The sequence below is a fragment of the Cryptomeria japonica genome, chromosome 9 (genome assembly GCF_030272615.1).
Source record: "Cryptomeria japonica chromosome 9, Sugi_1.0, whole genome shotgun sequence".
NCBI lineage: Eukaryota > Viridiplantae > Streptophyta > Pinopsida > Cupressales > Cupressaceae > Cryptomeria > Cryptomeria japonica.
Window position 1 is genome coordinate 519,694,423 of NC_081413.1, and position 25,332 is coordinate 519,719,754.

At 36.7% G+C, this 25,332-nt stretch overlaps 1 protein-coding gene across 4 annotated transcripts in view; it reads left to right on the forward strand.

Annotated features, from left to right (window-relative positions):
* Positions 1 to 738: 738 nt before the first annotated feature.
* The window catches only part of LOC131066902 (bifunctional 3-dehydroquinate dehydratase/shikimate dehydrogenase, chloroplastic), a 42,899-nt gene continuing 18,305 nt past the window's right edge, over positions 739 to 25,332 (forward strand). Inside the window, exons 1-3 of one of the 4 annotated variants that reach the window (XM_058001787.2) lie at positions 739 to 1,277; positions 2,013 to 2,341; positions 15,805 to 15,910. In XM_058001787.2, coding sequence (XP_057857770.1) covers positions 2,133 to 2,341; positions 15,805 to 15,910 — 315 coding nt within the window. In that variant the 5' untranslated portion in view covers positions 739 to 1,277; positions 2,013 to 2,132. Of the gene's footprint in view, positions 1,339 to 1,548; positions 1,843 to 2,012; positions 2,342 to 15,804; positions 15,911 to 25,332 lie in introns of those variants that run through there. The other 3 variants (XM_058001786.2, XM_058001784.2, XM_058001785.2) reach the window with 3 other exon arrangements.

The window sequence follows — 25,332 nt, forward strand, 5'->3', positions numbered from 1 at the left end:
ATTTTAACATTGATAATATAAAAATGATAATTATATATATCTTAGAATCACTATAATTTATATATATTATTTTTATTAAAATGAATAAAAATTAAAAATTTAAATATATAAATTATTATTAAAAATTAGTTAAATTTAAGCTATATTTGATTTTAACATTGATTATATATATATATATATATATATATATCATTTTTATTAAAATAAATAAAATAAAAATGTAAACATATAAATTATTATTAAAAAAATTTAAATATATAATTAACTATTAATTTATTATATTGCTATTAATTATAAATTTAAAAAAAAATGAAAAAAAAAAAAAATCTTTAAATCTCCCTCTTTCTGTATAAAATGATGACAAGTGACTCCAACCTCTCTACAAAATTCTCGCTGAAAAAATCGTACCAAGATTCCTCAATCAATAATTTATTAATTAGAAAATAGGATCAATGATACAATATGAATGCTACATAGACAAAAGTGTCAGGCTGACAGGCCCTGGCAGACAGGTACCAGTCTGACATGAGGGAGGTGTTAACCGCTACGATTGACTAACCTATCACTAACAAACTGCACGAAAGATCTGTAGCCGCGACCCAAATTTTCGCCCCCCTAGCCAGTGCCAGCAACTTGTGTGTGGGGTCAGCCCTCTCGTTAGGCGTACCAAATGCGAAAAACCAACAACGACAGAATATTTTGTTGTTTAGAGCATCTCATTTTCATGGATGAAGTGCAGCACACTTGGAGAATTGGAAAAATTATGTGCCACCTACTAATTAGGATCCACCTAACAAGAACCAGTGGCCGTCAAATCTCATGCTCACCTAGCCCACCAAATCACCAACCCCAAAACTTTATCAGCTGGTTCATACAGGAAACAGCATGATTCCTTTCACCGTCCATTCTTCGCTCCACGGGGTTTTCGGGTTCTTCAGTCTTTACCCATTTCTTGACGACTGGGGACAGTTGGGGAAAACCAGAATCTTCGGAGCATTTCATTGTCAGACCAGTTGTCAGATTTAGCGGTCACTCATGTCTGTGTATCTACTTCTTCTTTCTTCTTCTTCCAGTTCAATCGCAAATCCGTGGTCTTTTTCTGCCTTCAAACATCCAGTTTGACCGGCTTACTGCCCACGATTGCATAGTTGGCAGTGATATAAATACATTATTTTATTATACATGTATTGAGTGGACACTCACAACGAGGAGTCGCGTGGGGTTAAACTCAAATTTGGAAATAAACAAGGAGATTGATTTAGCATCTGGTAGAATGTGTAAGCTTGCAAACTAAGCTTGCAAACTTCTTCTTGTCTCAGGCTTTTATAAAAGTTTTCTGTAAGTCAATCGATTTGGTTTGTTCTATATTCTTCCATGTATAGTCATGATTTGGGTGTATCTAATATTGTTTACCTGCTGGTCTATATTTACAGGGTTCTATTCTAGAGTCATCTTTCATTCTATGATAAACCATTCTCTCAGATGTCTTTCCAATTTTAGGGCGTTCTCTGCTGTAGATTAGAATATCTTTTGATTTGGGTGCAGAAGCAAATTAATATCATAATTGTTTAATACAAAAAATCATTTCTCACATAAAACTTGCTACTAATTTGAGTGTAAACGGAATTGAGAATGGTAGGCGAATCGGAGTTGAGTGCGGAATGACAGTAATTAGTCGATTCATAGCCTAAACCTGCCATACATACGATTCAGATTAACCCAAATTAGGGACCATCATGGCGTTAAGGCAATCTGATGCATAGGGTATCAATATCTTGTAACGACAGGCATAGACTAGTTTGCGTAGCTGTATATATCTGTATTGGGAAATCGCGTTGTGGGGTACATATTTGTCCAATTGCTGACACCAAAGATTTCGGTAGATTTAATGTGCACATAACAAGCTATTAAGATCTTGCAATAATATCATTCTTCTTCTTTGGAAGATAGAACTAGAAGATTTTGAGTTCAGTGGTGAGCAAATTCTTATTGAGCTATTTGTTTGTGAACAGGACAGGGTCTACCTAATCTTGCATCGTACCAGTCACGTTCAAGTATGGAGCACTGCTTTCGCTAAAATCTTCAAAGATAGTTGTGGATTTTGTGAATAAATCCGAGTAAGATAAGTGACAATGTTAGGAATGGCCCAAAATGGTTGTTTCCTCTGTATCCCCATTGTGGCTCATTCTGTTGAAGAGATGGTGTCTCAAATGCAGCAGGCGCATACTCAAGGTGCAGACTGCGTAGAGCTTCGCATTGATCATCTGAAATCTTTTAATCCTCAAGTGGATTTACATACCCTTGTAAAATCCAGCATTTTGCCTATTATTGTTACTTACAGGTATACCTTTTTTTCCTTCAATAAACGTTACATAGTTTATTAAATATCATTATCCAATATTGCTGTTGGAAGAAAGAAAAAGATTATTTCAAATCAAACGGGCCAATGGGTACAAAAGTATAAAAGTTAAAATCTCTCATCAGGAGTACAAAAGGAAACTCAAAAAACGATGCAGTACCTAAAAATTAAACTAGAAAGCTGGATTGATCCATTTTGTTGAAGAAAATAAAGAATTTTTTTTGAATCACTCAGGTCAATGGAACTAAAACTAAAACTAAAACTGAAGGCGGGTGAGGATGGTGATCTTAAACGTAACACAAGTTATATGTATAGAATCTTAATAATAAGAACAATCCTATAAGAGCTTGAAAGTTGAAACACATTTTAATGTTTGAATTAATAATTGATCCTGCTTCCTTCAACCATTGACAATTCTCTTTTGCTATACCCATTTACTTTTTCCTTGTATTAAGGCATTTCTGGTTTTCTTTGAAGTGTTTTAAAATACCATGTTACTCTTCTTGACTACTTGTGATGGGTAGGATATAGCCAACTATTGCTCTATGATCAGTATAAGCACTTAGCTATGATTGCAGTGACAAGGCAGGACTGATATGGGGTAAAAGGATGCCACTACGTGGTTCCTGTAGCTTTTATCCCTTTTCTTTCTCATTTATTGTGTATAATATGCAGCTGAGGACTGGTTTCCTAACAAACACATAGTTTGGTTGATTGTCTTGCATTTGTGACATTTGTAACTGAATGCATACAATGTTTTGAAACGTCATTAGCATGCTACATTCACACCACGTGATAGTTTTAGAATATGCCTCTGGGTAATTGTTTTGCTCTTATATGCCATGGTACTCTTCCCGGCTCAGTGCATGGGTGGGATATAGCTCACTATTGCTCGATGTTCAGTATAGTCACTGAAGCCATGACCGCAGGGGAAAGGTAGAAGTGAGATGGGGTAAAAGGACGACACTAGAGGCATATTATAAAGCTATCACGTTGTGGGAATTTAGCATGCTAATGACATTTCAAAACTTTGTATACTGTGAAGCTGAGGACTTGTTTCCCAACAAGCACATTGTTTGGTTGATTGTGTCGTATTTGTGAGATTTGTAATTGAATGCTTACAAAGTTTTGAAACATCATTAGCATGCTACATTCACACAACATGATAGTTTTATAATATGCCTCTAGGAAATTCTGTTGCTCTTATATGCCATGTACTGTTCCTAGCTAAGTGTCATGGGTGGGATATAGCACACTATTGCTCTATGATCAGTATAACTACTGAAGCCATGATTGCAGGGGAAAGGTAGGAGTGAGATGGGGTAATAAAAGGATGCCACTAGCTGGTTCCTGTAACTTCTTTCTTTTTTCATTTTCATTTATTGTGTATATATGGATTTGAACACTGATTTCACAACAAGCACATTTTTTGGTTTATTGTTCTGCATTTGTGACTTCTGTAACTTAATGGACACAAAGTTTTGAAACATCATTAGCATGCTATATTCACACAACATGATAGTCCTATAATATACCTGTAAGAAGTTCCGTTATGCTTGTCTATATTTTGGGTAATATTACTAGTGCACAGCATTTTGGGTGGGCTTATCTTTCAGTTGAACAGCAAGAAATTCATGCATTCTTTACTCTTTTCTATATCTTGGGTAATATTAGTAGTGCATAACATTTTGGGTGGACTTATCTTTTAGATGAACAGCAGGAAATTTATGCATTCTAGGTTGACATTACATTACTTTCAATCAATGCTTAAATATAGCACAATGCCAACCTAAGTAGAGTTATAATTTTTGTGACTTTTTTAAAAGCCTCTCATGTCTGTTTATTTAAGTGTCTTCTTGCCTTCAAGCTTCACTTGATAATGTTCTAAAATTCTCATACGATGCTACTTACTAGCCAATGTTAATTTTCTATTCTCCTGCAGTCTACTTGCCACTACATAACTCTGATTCATCTCCAATAGTCCAAGTTTCTATCTTCAGTAATTCATCAATGTACATGAGTGTTTTAATAACAGCAGAAATATCTGTCTAAAACTTATTGTTTTCTGTGTTGTCATGTTTGTTGATCCATATTGGCCTACACAAACTGTGCTTTGTGATATACAATTCACCAAATATTGTTATTCTCTGTTTTATTAGAACTGTTGTTACTCCTTTGGAAGCTACGTGATTAAGATTTTTTCTCAATTAGAAGAGCATTTCGTCATCTCAAACACTTTGGAAAACAAAGTGTTATTGTGGAAAGCTTCACTAATGGAGGAAAAAGCAGCTTGGTAAGTGCCAATAGCAGGATTACCTATCTGTATTAATTATATAATCATGTACATATAGGGGTCTTTAGAACTTCAAGCTGCTTACTACTATCTGTTTGGTTCTCTGTTAAGTGGAACTGACCTTCCTTGTGGTTCAATAGTGTCAAAACACTTAGCGAAATTTCCAAGAGTATCAAATGAACTTCTAACTCCCCTTTTCAATCTATGTTGTGGCTCCCCAATGCTTTGGAAGCATCTGCGATAAAAAATGAAGCATCAAAAGCCATTACTGTTCATGTCCCCAGCTGTGCATGCGTTGTTGCGTTTTTGCTTCTTTCCTCAACATTTCTTTTGCTATGGTATTCTGTCATCTGCTGCAATATATCAATCATTTACTGTGATAGATCAATCATTCCATGTGATAGATAGTTGTCTAGGATGGTAGATGGAGCATTGCTGTGGTATTCAGATGTTTTTGCTGCTTTTGCAAAACAATGGGTACTTGCACAGTTTCAAAATTTAAAAACAAAACATCATTCTTGTTCTTTAGTTCATCTTGATCCTTTTGGATCATACCTCCTTTCATTGAGAGAGGCTTTTTGTTCCACAAAAGCTAAGTTACCGGTTCGGGTTCGGGTACCGGTTCGGGTTCGAAGAACCCGGTACGCCGGTACGGCAAAATTTTGAAAAGGGGTTTGGGTTCGTTTGGGTTCGTTAGTACAAAAACATGTAAATTATATATATATGCAACCTATAAGCATGAATTAAGATTAGCATGTCACATAGCATCATATAAACAACAAAACCAACATAAACTTGTAATCGTAGCATCATGATCATACCATAACAGCATCATATACATCAAGTCTAATATCAAAATGATAAAATATTCAAGTATCATTGTTTCAACTTTCAACAATTTAAAGTTTGATCATTAAATGGATTCAAACTAAGAACATCCAAGTTTAATTTTTCAAACTGAGGACCTGGATTTTGCCGGCAACACCCCCAACGGGGTCAAGGGGCAGCGCCCCTTGCGGGGGTCTGGGGGCAGCGCCCCCAACGGGGTCAAGGGGCAGCGCCCCTTGCGGGGGTCTGGGGGCAGCGCCCCCAGCGGGGTCAAGGGGCAGAGCCCCTTGCGGGGTCGAGGGGCAGCGCCCCTTGCAGGGTCCCGGGGCAGCGCCCAGGGCGCGCTCCCTGTCGCGGTACAGGGCGGGGTCGAGGGGCAGCGCCCCCGCCGCCAACACCAAATCACAACCTTCAAACCCACACAGAACTCCATGGCGTGCATCAGTTTTCTGTTTTTTTAAAACGTCTAATTTTCTGCTTATTAAGGTTATAACTTTCACTTTTTACAAGGCGGAATTGAAAAAAAAATTAAATTTGCATTGTTTTTTGACTTTACAGGCCGCCCAGCCACCCAAGTTCGACTGGGTCTGCCCGGGTTCAACTGGGTTCGACCCCGGGTTCGACTGGGTTCGACCAGGGTCGAACCCACTCTGGGTTTTTCGAACCCTGGTCGAACCCAGGTCGAACCGGACCCGTACCACGGACCCGGTCGAACCCGGACCCGTACCAGGGGGGCCCAGAGGCGAACCCGGTAACTTAGCACAAAAGCTTAGTGAGACATCAAGTGAGGAAACATTGCCCATACCTTTTCCTTGGAGTACCATTGGGCTTGATTGATCATTTGTCGTTTGAGTTCCACTTGCCAAGGCCCAAGACTCTTGGACTCCCCTTCTAGTCTCTCTTTGTTTCCTTTGTAGCACCACATCCTCGGGAAATATCAGTTGCTTGTCATAGACCAAATATTTTAACAAAGGTAGCACCAAATCCTCTTCTTCTTCATTGAACATGGATGGTTTATACAGCTGGAGGTATGCACAATTGGTCATTGGATGGATTTTTATGAAAAGAGGTAGGTCCAATTTGAACCCATTCTCCCCAGCTGCCTCTGAGATGGTGGAAGGCCGTACCTTAGAGGTCTAGTTTTTTTGGCTTGTCCTTGCATCCACTCTTTCTCTAGGGTTAACCATACTTTGTCTCTGACCTTGAGACTATGCTCCACACAATGCTGATCATGCCTTTCCTTTTATTTTAACCAAGTTTTCTCTAGTTGTGTTCTCACCTTGAGTGGGATTTGACGAATCCGCTCAATTAATTTTGTTGTTTTTGTCACCTCTAAATCCAATCCTTCTTGCATATCTTGCCAATCAAGTGCAACATCAAGTGAACTGGTACCTACATAACCCAAACACACTTCAAAAGGTGACTGTCCTGTAGAGGAATGTATTTGCTTTGTTGTATGAGTGTTGTATGTAAGGTAAAGACTCATCCGAAGCCTTTGGAAACTTCTTGTGGTAACCTATTATGAGCTGTAATAGGGTCCTATTTACCAACTCCGTTTGCCCATTCCTTTGAGGATGGAAAATTGTATTCTTTCAGAGCTTGGTGTCCATTTTCTCCCACAAGGTGACCAAAACTTATCAACAAACTGAGTATCTCTATGCAAGACAATTGACTTTGGTAACCCTTAATACACCCACACATTAGCAAAGATAATATATGCGGACTTTTTTCCATTAATTGTTTCCTTGCATGGGGCTAGAACACAGGTCTTGCTGAACCTATCAACAACAACAAAGTCATAATCATTGCCATGCTTTCCCAGTAGCAAACCACCCACAAAATCCATGGAATTCTTTCCCACTTTAGTGTGCACCAGAAGAGGCATGTATAATCCTTCATTTTATATCTTGGATTTTCAACATAACTTTCATCCCCTAATAAACTTTGCTACTTCTACTTGCATTCTAGGTCAATACATGTACGGTCATACCTTTGCAAATGAAGACACCATTTTTCTAATACCAAAATGACCCACCACTTTGGAGGTATGTACCTCCCTCACTAGCATTTTTCTCAACCTCTAAGTGCAGCTGCAAATTAGGCAAGGCAAACACAGGAGCATTACAAATCTTGTTCTTCAATGTATCAGAACCATTGTCTTGTATCTTGCCCCAATAGAAATTCTTACTGAATGCTTCAACTGTGTAAAGGAGCAGCTATAGGAAAGAAAGCTGGAATGAGTTTACACATATTGAGCGGCACCTACAAAGCTCCTTCTCTGTGTGGCACTCTCTGACATGGGCCAATTCTTGATAGCATCTACCTTCGTGGGATCCACTATAAACTCACCTCATCCAACCACAACCCAGATATGCTAACGATTCTTTTACAAACTCACACTTCTTCACATTGCACAAGAGCTCTTTTTCTTTCAAGATTTCCAAAACTTTCTGTAAGTGAACTAAATGTTCTTCCCATGTTGCACTATATATAAGAATGTCATCTGATAAACTATGAGACATGTATCTATTAACTCTCTCAAAACATTATTCATAGTTGGTGCCTTACATAAACCAAAAGGAGGAACTAACCATTCATATGTTAATGATTATTTTATAAACGCACACTTAAACAAAATGCACAAGAGCCATTTCCTTAGAGACTTCCAAAAATGGCTGTAAGTGAACTAAATGTTCTTCCCATGTTGCATTGAAAATAAGAACGTTATCCAGATACAATATGAGACATGTATTTATGAGCTGTCTCAAAAAACCATTCATAGCTGGTGCATTACATAAACCAAAAGAAAGAACTCACTATTCATAGAGTCTTGCTTGGTTTTGAAAGGGGTTTTCTATGTATCTTCCTCCATTCGTACTTGATGCCAATCTGATTTTAGATCCAATTTGGTAAAATATTTTGCATGTTGCAGCTGATCCAACAAGTCATCTATTTGTGGAAGTGAATGATGGTTTTCTATGGTGATCTTGTTGAAAGCTTAATAATATATGTACATTCCCAAGATCCATCCTTCTTTCTTACTGTTACAATGGGTGAATTGCATGGTTAAGTACTTGGACGTGTCACACTGTGATACTATAACTCTTGAAGCAGTTAGTTCATCTCATTGCTCTACATTAATGATTATCTATACAATGCTATGTTGGGTGGAGGAGATTTGGGAAGCAAGTGAATATCATGCTGTACCTCTTTTTTGGGAGGCAGCCCTTTAAGCTCATGAAATCCTCTTCAAATAATGCCAACATCTCATCTATCCCCTTGGTATTCTTGCTGGTATGAGATGTAGAAGAAATCTCAATTTTTTCCTCTTGTTTATCTTTCAAAAGAAATAAACAAAACTGTGTGGTCCTTTGAATTTGCTCAAGGGCTTGAGTGGAACTTATGATGGCAATCCTTGCTTTGTTTTGGTGTCCCTTGACAATGTATTTGATTCCTTCCTTGGCCCATTGCTAATTGTTACCCTCTTCATGAATATAGTCCTCACTCACATACAAATATGGACTCTCAAGTACAATATCAAATGCATCAAGTGAAATTACATCCACCTTTACTTCATCAACATATTGAGCATTAATCGCAAACTGAAGTTTGCACCTCTTCTTTACTGTAGCCTCAAAACTCTTTTCAAGTTAACCCAAAGGATAAGAGTGAGGATGATCAGAAGTCTTCTAACTGAGTTTCCTAAACATCTTAGCTGAAATTAAATTACATTGGGAATTGGGGTCTATAAGTGCTTTTGCCCTTGCTTTCTTCACTTGGAGTTAAGTGTGAATAGTTGGTTCATTGCCTCAAGTTTTTGTTCACTCATGATGATTCTTTGGTCTTTTGAATTTGCTTGAGTGCTTGATTGGATTTCTGATGGCAATCCTTGCTTTGCTTTGCTTGAAGATGTATTTGACTCCTCCATCAATCCATTGGTACTTGTTAGCCCTCTTCATGAATGCAGCATCTCTCATGAACAAATATGCACTTTCAAGTACAATATCAAATGCATCAAGTGAAATCAAATCTACCTCTACTTCATCCACATATTGGGCATTAATAGCAAACTGAAATTTGCATCTCTTTACTCGAACCTTAACACCCTTCTTGACCCAACCCAAAAGGTAAGGTTGAGGATGATCATAAGTCTTCAAACCCAGCTTTCTAACCATCTTAGCTGTAATTAAATTGAACTGGGAATTGGGATTTGCAAGTGCTTTAACCCTTTTTTTCTTCACTTGGAGTTTTCAACCAAATAGTTGGTTCACTGCATCAATTTTTTGTTCACTCACAATGATCCTTGTAGCTATGCTTCGCAATTTATCATTAATATCCTAGCTATACTCTATTTCTACCTTTTCCTAGATGGCAGCCATGGGCTTTTTTGAGTCCTCCTTGGGCTCATTTTTTGGGCAAAACCTGGTACGCAACCTTCAACACTTGTTTTTAGCGCTTGACCATCAATATTGCAATGCGAATAATGATTTTTGGGATCCTTGCATTGGTGAACAGTAACGTTAGTCTTCTTACCTTTCCTTTCATTGGTAGATTTGCTTTTCTTTTCCTTTGATGGTTCTTTCTTATCCTTCTTCCTTTCCTCATTTATGTAGTATGCCATACACAAGCCTCATCTAAATGAGTTGGCTTAGCAGTGATGACTCTCCTCTTAAGATTTGAATGCAATTCAGCAAGGTATTGGTAAGGGTATCTTCTTCCTCCAAGTCCATAGAAATGGCTTGCCCAAAAAATTTGGTTGTATAATTTTGGACACTTTAACTTGTTCCTTGCCTATAGTAGAGCCACTTTATCATTGATCGGTTTCATGGCCAATTGGATAGAAATTCTTCCTTAGCAGGTCTTCAAAACCACCACAATTGTAGATTTCTGGTTTCTTTTTCTTTTCATATCAAGAAAAACAGCATTTCCACCATACAAGAATATGTCCACTCATTTTCAAGCAAGCAAAATAAATATTTTGACATTCACTCATCTTATGGACACTAGAATACACCTCCATTTGTATTATCCAACTGTCTAAAATTTCTATATTAACTTGACCTTCAATTTTGATGTCTACATTGATTTAAACTTTAAATGGAGTTGTAGCATATTTTAGCTTGGGTTCTCTTTCTTCGTAGTGGCAGTCATGGGTATTGTTGATGTGGCTAAAATCGCATTGCTACGACTCCATCCGACCAACGTAGAATAGAATGCTAAGTATCCTATCCTCTCTTGAGATAAGGAAATCCCTAATGCTGTTTTAAATTGATCAATGGGGGATGACCTCAAGGTTTCGATTGTCAGGTCTTGACTGCAGGATAGCTAGTGATCGATGTGATTTGTTGGGAGCACAAGGGGACTTACGTTTTGCAACAAGCTGATCTGCTGCGATTCTCAGATTGCGAAATAAAAAGCAAAGGGGAAGGGATAGGAGACCTAAAGACAAGGATGATAACAGTTGATGCAGCGGGTAGACATATTTTGATAAGCCAGTTCTTGTTTTGCCAGAGACACCCTCACAACTAGACAAGAATGGTGCAAGCTCCAAGGGATGAAGGATTTTTCAGATCGGAGACACTCGTTTTAGGCACCCAATTCCGGCATAGCCTAAGACGAACACCTGCAGTTGAACTAAGCACAGTTTGGGTTCAGACTAACTATGCACGGTGACCTACAATCAACAGATCCCCAATGGTATGAACCAGAAATGCATCAAATACCCCTCCACACTTCACCATTAAAATCCCTGTACTCTAAAATTAACTAGCTGAAAGAAACCATGCAAATAGACTAAAACAAAGACAACAAACACTATATTTCAATGTTCATATATTTGCTTCAGCTGCCATTACAACAATTTTTGCAGCATCTCTATGCTATGCCTAAAATCTAACCTATTCTAACTCTAAAATCTAACTACAAAATTCTAACCAACAAAATTCTAACCCTTTACAAAAGAAAGGCCTCTGACTTTTATAGAATTTACAATTTTGAATCGAAGGGCAGGATTGACTGCATCCAAGGGCTGCAACCTACCATCCAAAAGCTGGCAGCCTTAACCCATGCCCATTAAACTCTCAGTCATCTATCCAACCACTATCTCAACTACCTGCAACTGTCTGGATTCAATTTGAGTCTATCCGGTAGTTGGACATAACTATCCACAACTGACCTGTTTCCCCTTTGTTTCAAAATATCTTGAGTGGGGCCCATAGGTAGTTTTACAATAAAACAGTTTCAGTTTTCAGAAACTGAACTTTTGGAATTAAATCCAGCTGTGTATTTCTTGAGAATGCATAGACTTGCCGCATTCGGAGTGTTCTTCGGTCTTTGGTCCCAGTGGTGGACTTCAGCTTTGTGGTCTGGTGGCACAACGACACGCTTCCCAATGCTCAGTTCAGATCTCGCACTCCTGCAGCGCGTTCTTGCATCTTCTTCTTCAGCTTTCAATGCCTGGCTCCTTGACGTTTCAAACCTTCTCCTGGTTCTTTGGGACGATGCCTTCGACCTGCGAACAATCAATCTCACTTTAATAAATCAATTTGAAAAATTAATATTAATTTGACAAACATTAAATTTTAACATTTGGCTCGAGAAGCTCTTTGTGAGATGATCTTTAAATGTTTTTCGCTTGATAGAGGTGAAATGTGAGATTTTATTTTAAATGCTCATTTGCCTCTCTCTTTGGAACTTTGGGCATATTAGGCAATTTGAAACCTCTAAGCATTTTTTGAATTTCGGCCTATGAGGATTTCGACTTATTAGATTTTTGGCCAAAAAGGCCTTTTGCAAAGTTATTAAAACGCCTCTCTTCTAACATCTTCACGATTTCGGCCTAAAAGGCCATTTTGCCAAATTTTAAGTGATTTCGGCTTAAAAGGCCATTTTGCCAAATTTTAAGTGATTTTGGCCTAAAAGGCCTTTTTGCAAACTTTTAAGTGATTTCAGCCTTAAAGGCCTTTTTGCAAACTTTTAAGTGATTTCGGCCTAAAAGGCCTTTTTGCAAACTTGAGTTAAAATGCCTTTACTTCTCATTTTTGCGTTTTCGGGTTAGAAGGTCATTTTCAGCCCAAAAGCATATTTTCACGATTTTAATGATTTTCGGGACTTATGACATTTTGGGCCCAAAGGTATCATTTGCGCAACTTTCAACTGTTGTTTCATTTTCGGCTTACAAGCCGAGTTTGCAAGACTATGAAGCTTTATCATTTTCGACGATTTAACTATTTTGCGAGATTTTTAGAGGGCATGAAACTTCCGAACTTTATCCTTTTGCTCATTCTGCTAAGCGAAATTGGGTTTCTAAGGCAACTCATGCGAGGTTTACTATAAAGCATTGAACGCTTCCTTCATTTCTCTCCTACTACGCGGGAAGACCAGACTCAAAACGGGGTCCCTGTCAATGACGGGGTGTGTGTGCTATACGCACAACAGGTACCCTTCTCATCTTCTTCGAATGCCATAGCTCCTAGCTAGAGCCCACACTAGAGTATTGGTTTATGATTAGCACTCTTCGGTAATTTGAGCTTTTTGTTTGGTCATGTGCTCTTGTTGTTGAGTAACCTACCAGTGGTTCTTCATCACTTGTTCCATGTGATTCTGTAGAGCTGAAACTCCTGCATTCATGGCATCCATTCTTACTTCTTCATTTGAATGACATATTCCAATCTCCAGATGTATTGGGCTTATGTCTCCACCTGAGGACCTTGCCATGGTCATACAATTGCACTTTCCACTCTAGTGCACATAAGTTTTATCTTGCTCTGATACCAAAATGATCCACAACTGCCTACAAAATTGCGCTTTGTGAATTTCAAAAACTGCCTACAAAAACTTGGCATGGTCACCTGAGGACCTTGCCATGGTCATATGATTGCACTTTCCACTCTAGTCCGCATAAGTTTTATCTTGCTCTGATACCAAAATGATCCACAACTGCCTACAAAAACTGCACTTTGTGAATTACAAATCAGCAAAATATTGTCATGCTTTGTTTTAGAACTGTTGTTGCTCATTGGAAGCTATGTAAATAAGATGGCTTCAACTAGAAAAACATTCATCAAAACAAACACACTGGAAAACACAGGTTTAGCCTGGAAACCCCTACTTATCGAGGAAAAACCAACTTGGTAGGTGCCAATAGGATGACTACTTATTTGTTTAATTGAAAACAAGTATAAAGAGGAGTGTTTACAACTCCAAGCTGTTTTGTACTCTCTGTCTGTTTCTCTGTGAACTGGAACTGACCTTCCTTGTGCTTCAATGGTGTCAAAACAGTTTTCAAAACTTCCAAGAGTTTCAAATTAACTTCCAACTCTCCATTTTAATCTGCTAAACATGAAACTGCCAAGATAAAAAATGAAGTGTCAAAAGCTATGACTGTTCATGTCACTGACTGTTACTTGTGCCATGGGTTTTTGCCACTTTCCATAGTATTTCTTTTGGTGTGGTAGTTTCCCATTAGCCATGGTATTTTGTCATATGCTGCAGTATATCAATCATTTTCTACAGGACACAGTCGTTGACCATGGTAGACGGGGCATTTGCTGCTTTAGGAAACAAATTAGTCCATCACAAAACAGTGGCTACTTGCACATTTTCAAATTTTAAAAAAGACATCATTTCTGGTTCCTTAGTTCATCTTGATCTATTTCTTATCACTTGGCCTGTGGCAATTGAAGTTAAAGAAACTTAAAAATTTGAAATGGCATTATGACTCTGAAGTTGTTTTATTCTCTGCAATGGTATTTCTTCTGGTCTTAATCACTTCTAGATTCTAAATGACACAGGAAAACATCTTTTCTCTTTTTGTAACTCTTCATCTCTGCATCGTTTAAATTTTCTATGCATTGAATAGTTTGTACAAAATAACTGAAATGCATGCATGAAATAGTGAGGGATCGTGTTTTCGACCATTAAGTATCACATGAAACTATTTTGTTTTGGAGAGTAAAAAACAGGAAATGGATTTCCAGGAGTCTGGGAAGTCTAGGGTTCAATGAGTTGGGTCTTTTTCTCTTATTTTCTTTTTTACCTTTTTCTTTTTGTCAGGAACAATATTTCCTAAAAAGGGAAACGAACTGATAGAACCAAGATATTGTAGATTTCCTTTGATTTTTTCAACTCTTATCATTTGGACAGTTACTAACTAGACCAGTACCTGGAAGGCCATAGACTTTATATTCTTTGCTTTCTGTTGCAATTCTATTGGTTGGTCTCTTGTACAACTCTTAAAGGTTTACTGTCAAAATATTTTCTATTTGGGAAAAGTAGTGTTCCAATCATGTTTCCGATTGAATTGCAAGAAACATGTGACCTTTTTAAACAGTTACTTTTAGTATTTATTAAGTGGTTGAAAATCTGAAAGCATGAGGATTACATTCCCAAATTTGGTGTCAATCATTGAGATTTGTATATTTCCTTAAAGAACTTTTGCCAAGCTGGCACACTCAATGTAGTTATAATTTACAGTATTTTTGATACCATCAGAGGGATTGAAGTTCCATTCGTTGCTGAGGAAATAAGTTATGTGCAAGATGGAACTGCAGGAACGTAGGCCTCCAAAAGGAATTAGAAGATCAAGTTATTCATTGATGGATACTTATGCCTTGGACATTACAAGTACATAGAAACATATATGGCAGATGTGATTTTGACTATCAGAGCAATGTCATGATTTTGAGAATATGGCATTTGTATCCATATTAACTGATCTCATATAAATTATATGAGTATCATTATGTGCAATCAAGTATGGATGGTAACTACTGAATGGAAAGAAAAATGCAAGAGATTAGTCCTTTTTGTATTGCATAATGAACTAGATTATGTCAAAATAGGGATTAGAGCATTTGACCATTATAAGATTTTCTTTTTCTTTTTCTGATTATTGGGCAAATGATTTTCCCCTGGGAGGCATGGGCCTGTTTCACATCGCATTCCATGTAGTGCTCTCTTCATTTTTTTCCACAATTTGGGTGCGAGCGGGTATGCACCCCTGGGTTTAGAACTGGGGAAATCACTGTTATTAGGGCAGCACGTTACCACTGCAGCCCAGGCTTGAATCTGACAAAGATTAAAAGTTTGTTTCAGAACATATATTCAAATTAGAAAAGACACTTTATGAGATAGTATTCCATGAACTACATATTTACGACTGATTGTGACTTTTATCTCCAATGCAAACTCCTACCTCAAAATAGTTCAACTTATTAGAGAAATCAGAAAACTGAATGCATTGTTTGTATATATGATATATTCTTTAATGATTCAGTCTTATATTCTTTATTGACTTTTCTTTCATATGCTCGTTACTTTTCAGGCCAAAATGGGAAGGTGGAGAGTATGAAGGCAATGAAGAAAATCGCCTTAATGCACTTCGTTTAGCTGTGGAATTGGGAGCTGATTACGTTGATGTGGAGCTTCAGGTTACTCTAGCGTTTTATACGTTTTTATTTAATGGTTGATAACTATGTGTATCAAGCTTTTGTTAAACCTAGTTTTTTAATTAACCAATAGTGCTCATTGATCTGCTATGACAAAGTGGAGTAGTCCTTTATGTGTCTTATAGTTAATCTGTAATCAAGCAGGATGGAATTAACATGTTGCTTTGGCTACGATGTGGTTATAGTTATTTTTAGTTCGAAGTTCAATTAACAAGGAAGTTTTGCTTAGATTTGTCTTATATTCACCAATTCTTGTGCAAGGTATGATGATTCCAGTGCTGAGATTTTTGTTTACACTTTAATTGGAGAGATTCTTTATCTAGCCTTGTATATATAAAGTTATAAACATATGAACTTTTTTGGAGGCTGTTGTGAAAAAAAAATTTCAAGGTGGTTCAATCTGCTATGTTTGTGGCAAATTAAGTGGAGAGGTGTAACTAAAATGTATCTGATCCATCATTCTAGAAGCCAAATCTGATTCAAATGGGTAATGGATCAGTATTAATGAAAAGTTCAAGCCTAAAAAATGAAGAATTGAACATCTAAAAGCCATTGCATGCTATAAGAGAAAGCTTCTAGATGGTGTAGAGAAGCACTCACCACCATGAGTCGTTGTCAATTTATCCTTAGAAGGATTAGAACAACTAGTGCTGATTAATATGTAATGACATGGTGTTGTAGACCTTTATTGGCCTCATAGTTAATTAATAATTTGTAATCATAGTAGAATGGTATTAGCGTTTTTGCTTGATTTGTACTTGGTTTAGTTATTTTTAGTTTTGAGCTCAGTTAACAATAAATCTTTAATTGGATTTCTTAATTTATATGCCCTACAATTCTTGTGCAAGCTATAAAGATTATCAGGCCTCAAAAATGAAGATTTGAACATCTAAAAGCCAATGCATGCTATAAGAGGAAGCTTCTACAGGGTGTAGAAAAGCACCTGCCATCACGAGTCATAGTCAATCCATCCAAAGAAAGATTAGAACAAATAATGCTCATTAATATGCTAAGGCAAGGCAACGTAGACGTTTATCGCTTTGTTAGTTAATTTGTAATAAAGCGGGATGATATTAGCATCTTTTCTTGGTTACCACTTGATTTTAGTTATTTTTAGTTGGGTGGTAAACTAATAATGAGTCTTTTTTAGATTTGTTAGTTCATATGCCCTACAATTCTTGTGCAAGCTACAATGCCTTCAGTGCTGAGATTTTGTTTACACTTTTATTTGGAGATATTCTTTATTTGGCTTTGTATATATTTATATGCAAGATATTTTGGTTGGAATTATGAAGAAAAGGGTTTCAAGGTGGTTCAATCCATGAAGTTTGTGGTAAATTAAGTGGAGAGATGCAACTGATATGTACGAGGTGCCATCATTTCAGAAGCCAGACGTGATTTGAATGGGTAGTGAATCAGCATAAATTAAATGTTCAAGGCGCAAAAATGAAGAATTGAACATCTAAAAGCTGACACAAACTATAATAGGAAGCTTCTAGATGGTGAAGTGAAACACTTAACACCATGAGTCTTTGTCAATCCATCCATAAGAAGTATTGGGACAGATAGTGCTTATTGATATACTATGACAAGTAGTCCTTTATCAGCCTTATAGTTAATCTGAAATCAAGCAGGATGGAATTAACATTTGTGCTTGCTTCCACTTGGTTTTAGTTATTTTTAGGTTGGAGCTTGGATCTCTGTTAACAATAAAGCTCTACTTAGATCGATTAATTCATATCCCCTACAATTTGTTGTTGTATTACACGCACCTTAGTTTGTAATAATTTAGGATTATTTCTAATAATTAAAATTTTAAATTGCAGTTATCCTAAATATTTTAGTCATCTAGTTAGGTTGAATAACTACTTGAGATATACGTAACTTGTTGATGGCACTACTTTGATTAGAAATTATTATTAGTTGCTAAACTAGGTTTATTGGTTGGTTAGACGGAGTGTCACTCTAGTGAATCGTAAGCTTAACTTGGAGGTTTACTTGACATCTCATCTAGTTTCTTAGTTAGATTCTTAGTTCATTTGTCTATTTAAAGTGCATACATTATGTAACTCTCTAATTTTTATTTTTGATGCATATAGAGTCTCTTTCTAAGCTGTCTTTTATTTTTGACTACCAAAGTGCTGTCAAGATTCTACTTGAATTTGAGCACAGAAGGATTTGTGGGTGAGGCTATTCTTGGTGATTATGACAAGTTGATGTCAGATTTCAATATGTTACCAGAGACATAACCTTATGCCTTCCTCTTTTTTAATCTTTCATCTTATTTGTTGTGTTTCTAAATTGTAGAAACATTAAAGAGGGGATGCTTTCAGATTGCATAGTTTCTTGGCATGCTGGAAAATTCTGACCATACATCGTGTCTGGAATGCTTGAAATTCAGTTTCATCTTGATCAGAGCTATGGTGAAAGGAGTGAATGCAAAATTAAGTTTCATTGTGGTGTTCTGAGCTCTCAAAATCCAAAAAAAGGGGGGAAGATAACAAGGAATATTTTTACCCTTGATTATTATTCACTCAGCTGCTTGCCACATCAGCATTCAAATGTTTAACAAGGGAGGTTAAAATTCTAGCCTTCTCCATTGTGATGGCACAAGGCCTCATTGGCATGAGTGTTTCTGAAAGTTTTCATCTCCAAAACTGTACAACTCCACAAGCAGCATGGCAGAGCTTGAAGAGTGATTAGAGCAAATCGATGATATCAGACCCTTTCAATTGGAGAATGACTTGACCTTTTTGGATGCAAGTGATTTGCCTTCCACTGAAGACTTCTTTACCAAGTTTAAATTTCTTTGATTTTAGTTGCAAGATTGTGGAATTGGGAAAAAAGATAAGCACCTCACTCTACCATTTGTCCATGTTGAAGGGGTCCTATCAAATGTTTGTGTCCACCTTTGACTCTACAATGGATGCTTTGGTACATCATTCCAAATGCTCCCCCTTTGAGATATTTTGTGAGTGCCGTGCATAGGAACAAACCAAGCTAATTCAAGTTGAGGCAATATTCTCTACGGGCACACAAAATCAAGCTTTAATAGCCCAATCATCAAAGGACAATAAGAAAGGCAAGATACCACCCAAAGGTTGGAAAAGTACTAAAGATGAAATGCATAGAAACAAGACTTCTTTCTCATTCACTAAATCTATCCTGCACTTAAACAGAATAAGAAGTGTTTTGAGAAATGTAACCTCACCACTCTATGAAACATTATGGATGCTCCATAAGTAATTCCTGACTTAGTGAGGCATCATAGACACCTTACAAAGTAACTTTCCACTTAATGAGGCATCATAACCCTCACATTATGAGGATGTCATGGATTTACAATGGAGCACAAGTGGTGAGTTTTCTCTTCAAGAAGGCAATCCCAAGATTATCTCCAAGTGTTTCAAAATAAATGAGGCCCCATTTTTAAAAATTTAAAATTTCAAGACAAGGTTTTCCTTGTAGGAAACATCCAAGCCCACCCCCAGTAGATTTCAAGTGCCTTTTTTTTCCCAAGCATAGAAAAATAAAATGAAATATTTTTTTGTTGACCCCCATGAGAATTCAAGTGCCTTTTTTTTCCCAAGCAAAGAAAAATAAAATGAAAGATTTTTTTGTTGATGCTGATTCCTTGATCTCCATGATGCCCTTGCATCAATAATGTTGTCATTACAGATTTGTAGGAACTTGAAGTTTGTGATAGCCTCTAGGTTTGTTGATGATTCAGAATCTCAGATCAATTTTACAGGTTTGATTCTTTTGAGCCATCATTTTTTCCTCACATTGTTATTGCACATGTAGTTGATTTTAGAGCAAGTGATGGCGTGAATGATTTGGTCACCTTAGTTGTAGGTACTTGCTAAAATTAAGCACATAAACTATGGTATTGGGCCTTTCTAAATCTTCTTGCAAAGATGGTGTTAGTCATGGTTGTATTCTTGGCAAGCATCATTGTGAAAGTTTAAGAAGTGAAAAGTTTGGAGAGCCAACACTCTACTTCAATTGGTACATCATGATTTTATCTCTTTTCCAACACCTTCTTTTCAAGAGCCAAGTGTGTTCTAACTCTCATTAATGACATAAAGAACAGATCAAGCATGAAACAATCTCATAAAGAATACAATATAATTCCTGTTAGCATTTTAATTTGTCCTTTCTACGACAACTCAAATTGGAATAGTGCGTGAGGAAATCCTCTCTGCAAATTCACAGGGGAAGCTCCTGGATTTGAATTACTCCTAAAATAGAAACATTAAACAAGTTTGCTACTTATGTGCATTGCCCAATATTATCATTTGGAATTCTGCACGAAAGTAAATACTCGAAAGTAAATTAGACTTATCATTTTGAAAAAAGAACTGAGAGCACAAGGCTTGAAAAGATTTTTTTATCTCACCATGAGAATTTCTTGTTAGGCAATTCAACAGCAACATGAATTGTAAACAAATACTATTCATTGGTTAAAATTTGAGGCCAACAAATTTGTATTAACAACAGGGTAGATTTAACACAAGCAACATTCTACTAACGATATGAAATAAAATTTTAGATTGAAGGCAGTGATTCCTTAAAAGCATACAAAGATACTTATGATGTGCTAAGCAAAGTTGAACACAAATTTATTTGACATATCAAATCTCCCAATAGAACTTGATAAGTTGACTTAACAATTTGAATGAAAACTTTTCTAGCATAAGTCTTTCATAAACTCTTGTTACAGATTGTGTTGAAGGCATTTATTTATAAGATCATCAGTGGCAGCTTTTAGGGATCAGATAATAATAAAATAATCTCAACAAAGCTTTCCTTTAAATCAACCTTTGAAAAGAGACAATTAAACATTCAATGAGCCTAAAATAGGCTCATTCAAGCTTTAAATCTGCATTCTTCTTAATGGAGGCCCGTGAGCTTGAGATAACACCATCTGTTTTAAAAAAAAATGCTTTTACCAAAGGCATTTAGATTGGACTTAGCCAACTATTTTTAAATTGTGGAATCCTCGAGTGGTGTCACCACCCCCAAAATGTGACATGAGTGTCTTCTTCTTTAGCCACGATTTCTTTACTTCCTTGTCACTTAAGCATAGATTTGTGCTAGGTGTGCCATTTCATTATTGTGTTAAACTTTAATGTTTTAGTTTTTAGCCTTATTTGCTTTGATGCAACTCACGAAAACACTTGCCACACCCTTGGTACTATTTCATAATGACTTTGCCATATTTTTAGATTAAGGCAAAAATTGGAAGTGGCGTTGCCACCAGAAAAGTATACCATTTTCATGTTATTTTTAACCTCTGTATTCATGGTGTGGTTTATAATTGGCTATGCTATGTCAAAATGGTGCCATATTGTCATTTCACTTAAACTATCTCATTCTTGGAATAATTATGTTAGCTCTTTGCTACCCTTGATCCTTGGTGTGATTTTCTTCTTGCCTTGCCACCTCAAAATGGTGCCAAGTTTAATTACTTGTCCTCCTTATAGATCAACCACAGTCTTATCATGACGTTGCCACCTTGGCCACAATTTCTCCCTAGCTTGGCTAGCGAAAAAGTTGTCATTCTTTTACTTAAGTTATTTGTCGGGTGGAGATTAGGGGGTGCTTGCAACCCTTAAAACATTGGCACGATTTCAACTCGTTGTTGCTACCTTGGAATATCTCCATTTTCCCAAGTTTACCCTTTGTGCAGCTATGATTGACTTTGCCATTTTTTATGCTTGCAGATCTTGATTCCATGCCTTGGCTATATCCACCATTGATCCAGAATTCCATCATTTTCTTATAATTGCATGTTGTTCTTGGAAGGTCATCTTTTGTTTGGTCATACTTATTGATGATCACAATACTTTATCCCCAAAAAGGTGTTAGAAGAAAAGACTAGGAGTAGACAAACATTCCCAAATTGATTGGGAAGACCACAGTTGACTTGGCATTGGCATTTGATTTGAGGATTTACTTCTCAAAAAAAAAAAAAAAAAAGAGGCTACAAGACTGGTATTCGTACGGGTACTAACATCGTCTCTTTCTGAGGACCATGGAATAAATGTGGGCCATAGGACAATTTTAGATTTTCTAGTAAAAACATTTGTCTTGTTTATTATCGATTGGGCAATAGGGTTGAGCTTATATTGAAAACCAACCTAAATAAAACATCCAAAACGATTTGTAAACACATTAAGCTAATGGGAAAAACATTACAACATCATGAATGGTAGTACAGTAAAGGGAAACACAACACACAAAAAAGAAGATCCTGCAATCTTAAGGGTTGAAATGTTCTTGAAACTGTTCGTTGTAAGGTAAGGGTAGATAGGTACCATCTAGACAAGAAGCTGGTATGTGTTTGTCATGCCCCTGTCATGGAGACTTAGACAAACTAATTGCAGCAGTATTAATAATTTAAAACCTAGGCATTCAAATTGAAATAAAAATAATAATAATATTATTTACCTAAAAGGGCCGACCCCAGTTAAGTCCCTGTTAAGGGCCAACCTAGGTTTTAAGCACTAGATATTAGCAATTGGATGAGGGAGGCCAACCAAGGGAGAAGGGTAAAATTCAGGGGCCAACCAAGGGGAGCATAATAAAGGGCTGATCCAAACAACACTTGAAGCAAGAGGGGATGCATCCCTTGTAAAGAGATTATTTATGAAAAGAAGTGACCCTTCATCTAAAGAGAAGGATATAAAAGGAAAATGCATTCATTTGGAAAAAGGGCATCCATAAAAGATCAAGCAGATAAGTGCAGAACTCAGTAAGAGCAGAAAATAAATAAATTATATCAGAAATCTGAGCTGTTATTATCAACCTAGAACTAGTGAGTTCAATTGTGAAAATATGATAGGGAATAAGAGATTAATATACAAGACAACAAATAGGAATGAGCATCAATCAGGCAATCAAAGAAGAGCAGAACTACTTATACATCAAACAAGATCAAGGATATCGATCAGAACAGAAAACATTATATGTAATCTGCACTCATCTTAAAGGGATCAGTTGGTACCAAGCATCAGCATTCATATACAGTAGTCTTGTGTCCTATTCATCTTTGTGGTATGCAGCACGAGTTTTTATGCATAATTCCTCACATATTGATATAGGCAATAATATATATGCAACATGATAATATATTTGATGCATAACCTCTCATATATTGGATATAGGCAATAATGTGTAATATCTAGATTCCTAGTCTACTCATCAAATTGCTGCAATCAATCATGACGAGCTTAGTAAGGGAGTACAAGGAGGGAGAGTAGAGATGGAACGTCCTTCTAAGTAGGCCACCCAATGTTGGATGTCCAAAGTGCCTACCACTTGGGGCAAAGGAGTGCAAAGACATGCCCTTGGGCTTTAGATGAGATGTTCTAGGCCCTCTATCGGGGCTTCCTCTCCAACCTCTACGATGATTGATTGTGGACACACTTATATGTGGGTTAATGAAGTGGCACAAATAGGGAAGACAAAGACAAGCTCCCCCACTACGTAGGCCACCCCATGTCGGATGTCCAAAGTGCCTACCATTTGGGGCCAAGGGGTGCAAAGATACGCCCTTGGGCTTAGATGAGGGATGTTTTGGGCGGCCTATCGTGTTTCCTTCATTCAACCCAACAATATGGTTGATTACTATATTTGAGTATGTTGCCTATTTATTCTTTAAGCTCAATATGATTTAATGTCATGACAAATGATCAATAATGCAATGGATTATATATGCATTTATTTGTTATTAAACACTAACCCTAATGAAATAAATTGGTCTTATGAATTACATTTCCAATATTGTCTAACATGATTGCAAGACCTAAACCAGGATTTATCTTACTTAAAACATTTTAATTGGTAAAGTTATAACTCGAACTATATTACATTGCTTATTTTAATGAAACTTGTGATTTTAAGCAAGATTTAGCGCATTCCCGAAGGGGGATATTACAGTATTATCTTCACAGATGTGTCAGATTTTGAAAGGACCAAGCCATTTTTACCATATAGTTTCTTGATCTACAACTTAATATTGCAAGTATATCTCTAGATGTTCTACATCATTCATTTTTGTTTGTTTGTTCTGTATGCAAGTCGGCTAAAATCACCATTGTACTTGTAACACCTCCTCCCAATTTATGAATTATTATGTTTCCACAAGCAGAAGTTAGAAATATGGCCCTTGGTGAAAGCTATGAGCATTTTGGTTTTGGAGCTGGCTGTACAGTTTCATGTAAATTAGAGATCTGAAAGATAAAGTTGGTATTGTAGATACATTTTGCAGGTTTTAACCAGTCAGTGGATCATTGTGTTGTGCCTAATAATCAATGTTCAAGATACTACAAACAAAAAGTTGTAGGAGACAGAGCAAAATGGTCATAAAGGCACCACTTTTTTCTTAAACAAAAGGACAATATATGTGAGCTCCTATATGTACGTCAACAAGCTTTTTAATAAAGTCTTTTGGAGTGGATCCTTTAGAAATACAATTCTGCACACAAGTTGCTCTTTAGACATTTGAACTGATAATTTGAATTTCTGTTTATGGATATGGGGCACAAATGTGTCAAGGCTAACTTTGTGGATTTGATACCATGGTGAAACTTATTGATAAGTCATTTAGGATTAATATTCAAGATATGCACAGCAAAGTGTACAAGAATAGGCACATGGCATCTGGAGGGTTTAACTACAATATTCAAAATTATAAATCAATTAGATAATGCACAATGATGCAAGTCATTATAAGTGTGATGATACATCCTTCTCCAGCCCCTTCCCAACACATACATGATTATATGGGAGACCTAGCCAACTATTTGGTTGTTTTAGTGTTAATCTTAAAATAACGATCATGATTAAAGCAGGCCTCTTTGGGACCTCATGTCTACATACCAGTACTTTTACCACTAACAACACTCTGATTAATGCATTTATGAACATTTTGCAAATCCTAGTAGTTTTTTCTGTAATTTCCTTTTACTATTGTAGGGAAATATCAACTGCCAATATTATATTTCCTTGAACAGAATTTACTGAGAAAATTGGATGGAATGAACTCTAGTCTCCATCAGATACTCTATATCTCCCTTTCAATCAACTGATTATGTTCTAGTTGTTTGTTCTTCACCAAGCATATTGTATACTTAGACATAGTTTGAACTATTCTTAGCATCTAGGATTTTGTATACTTAATAATCTGTATAGCTTCTCCCACTAGTGCGGGACATGCATTAAACAAAGAAGTAGCTGACTTAAGTGTGTCGATTGTTAGTATGAGTTGTGTTGTTGATGCTTTTGCTCTATTGTCCAGTTTCAACATGGATTTCCTTCTTTTTTGGAGAATACATCATTTGAAAATTTATAACTTCCTACCATCAATGTGAAAGACACATATTCATGAATTAGGGGTG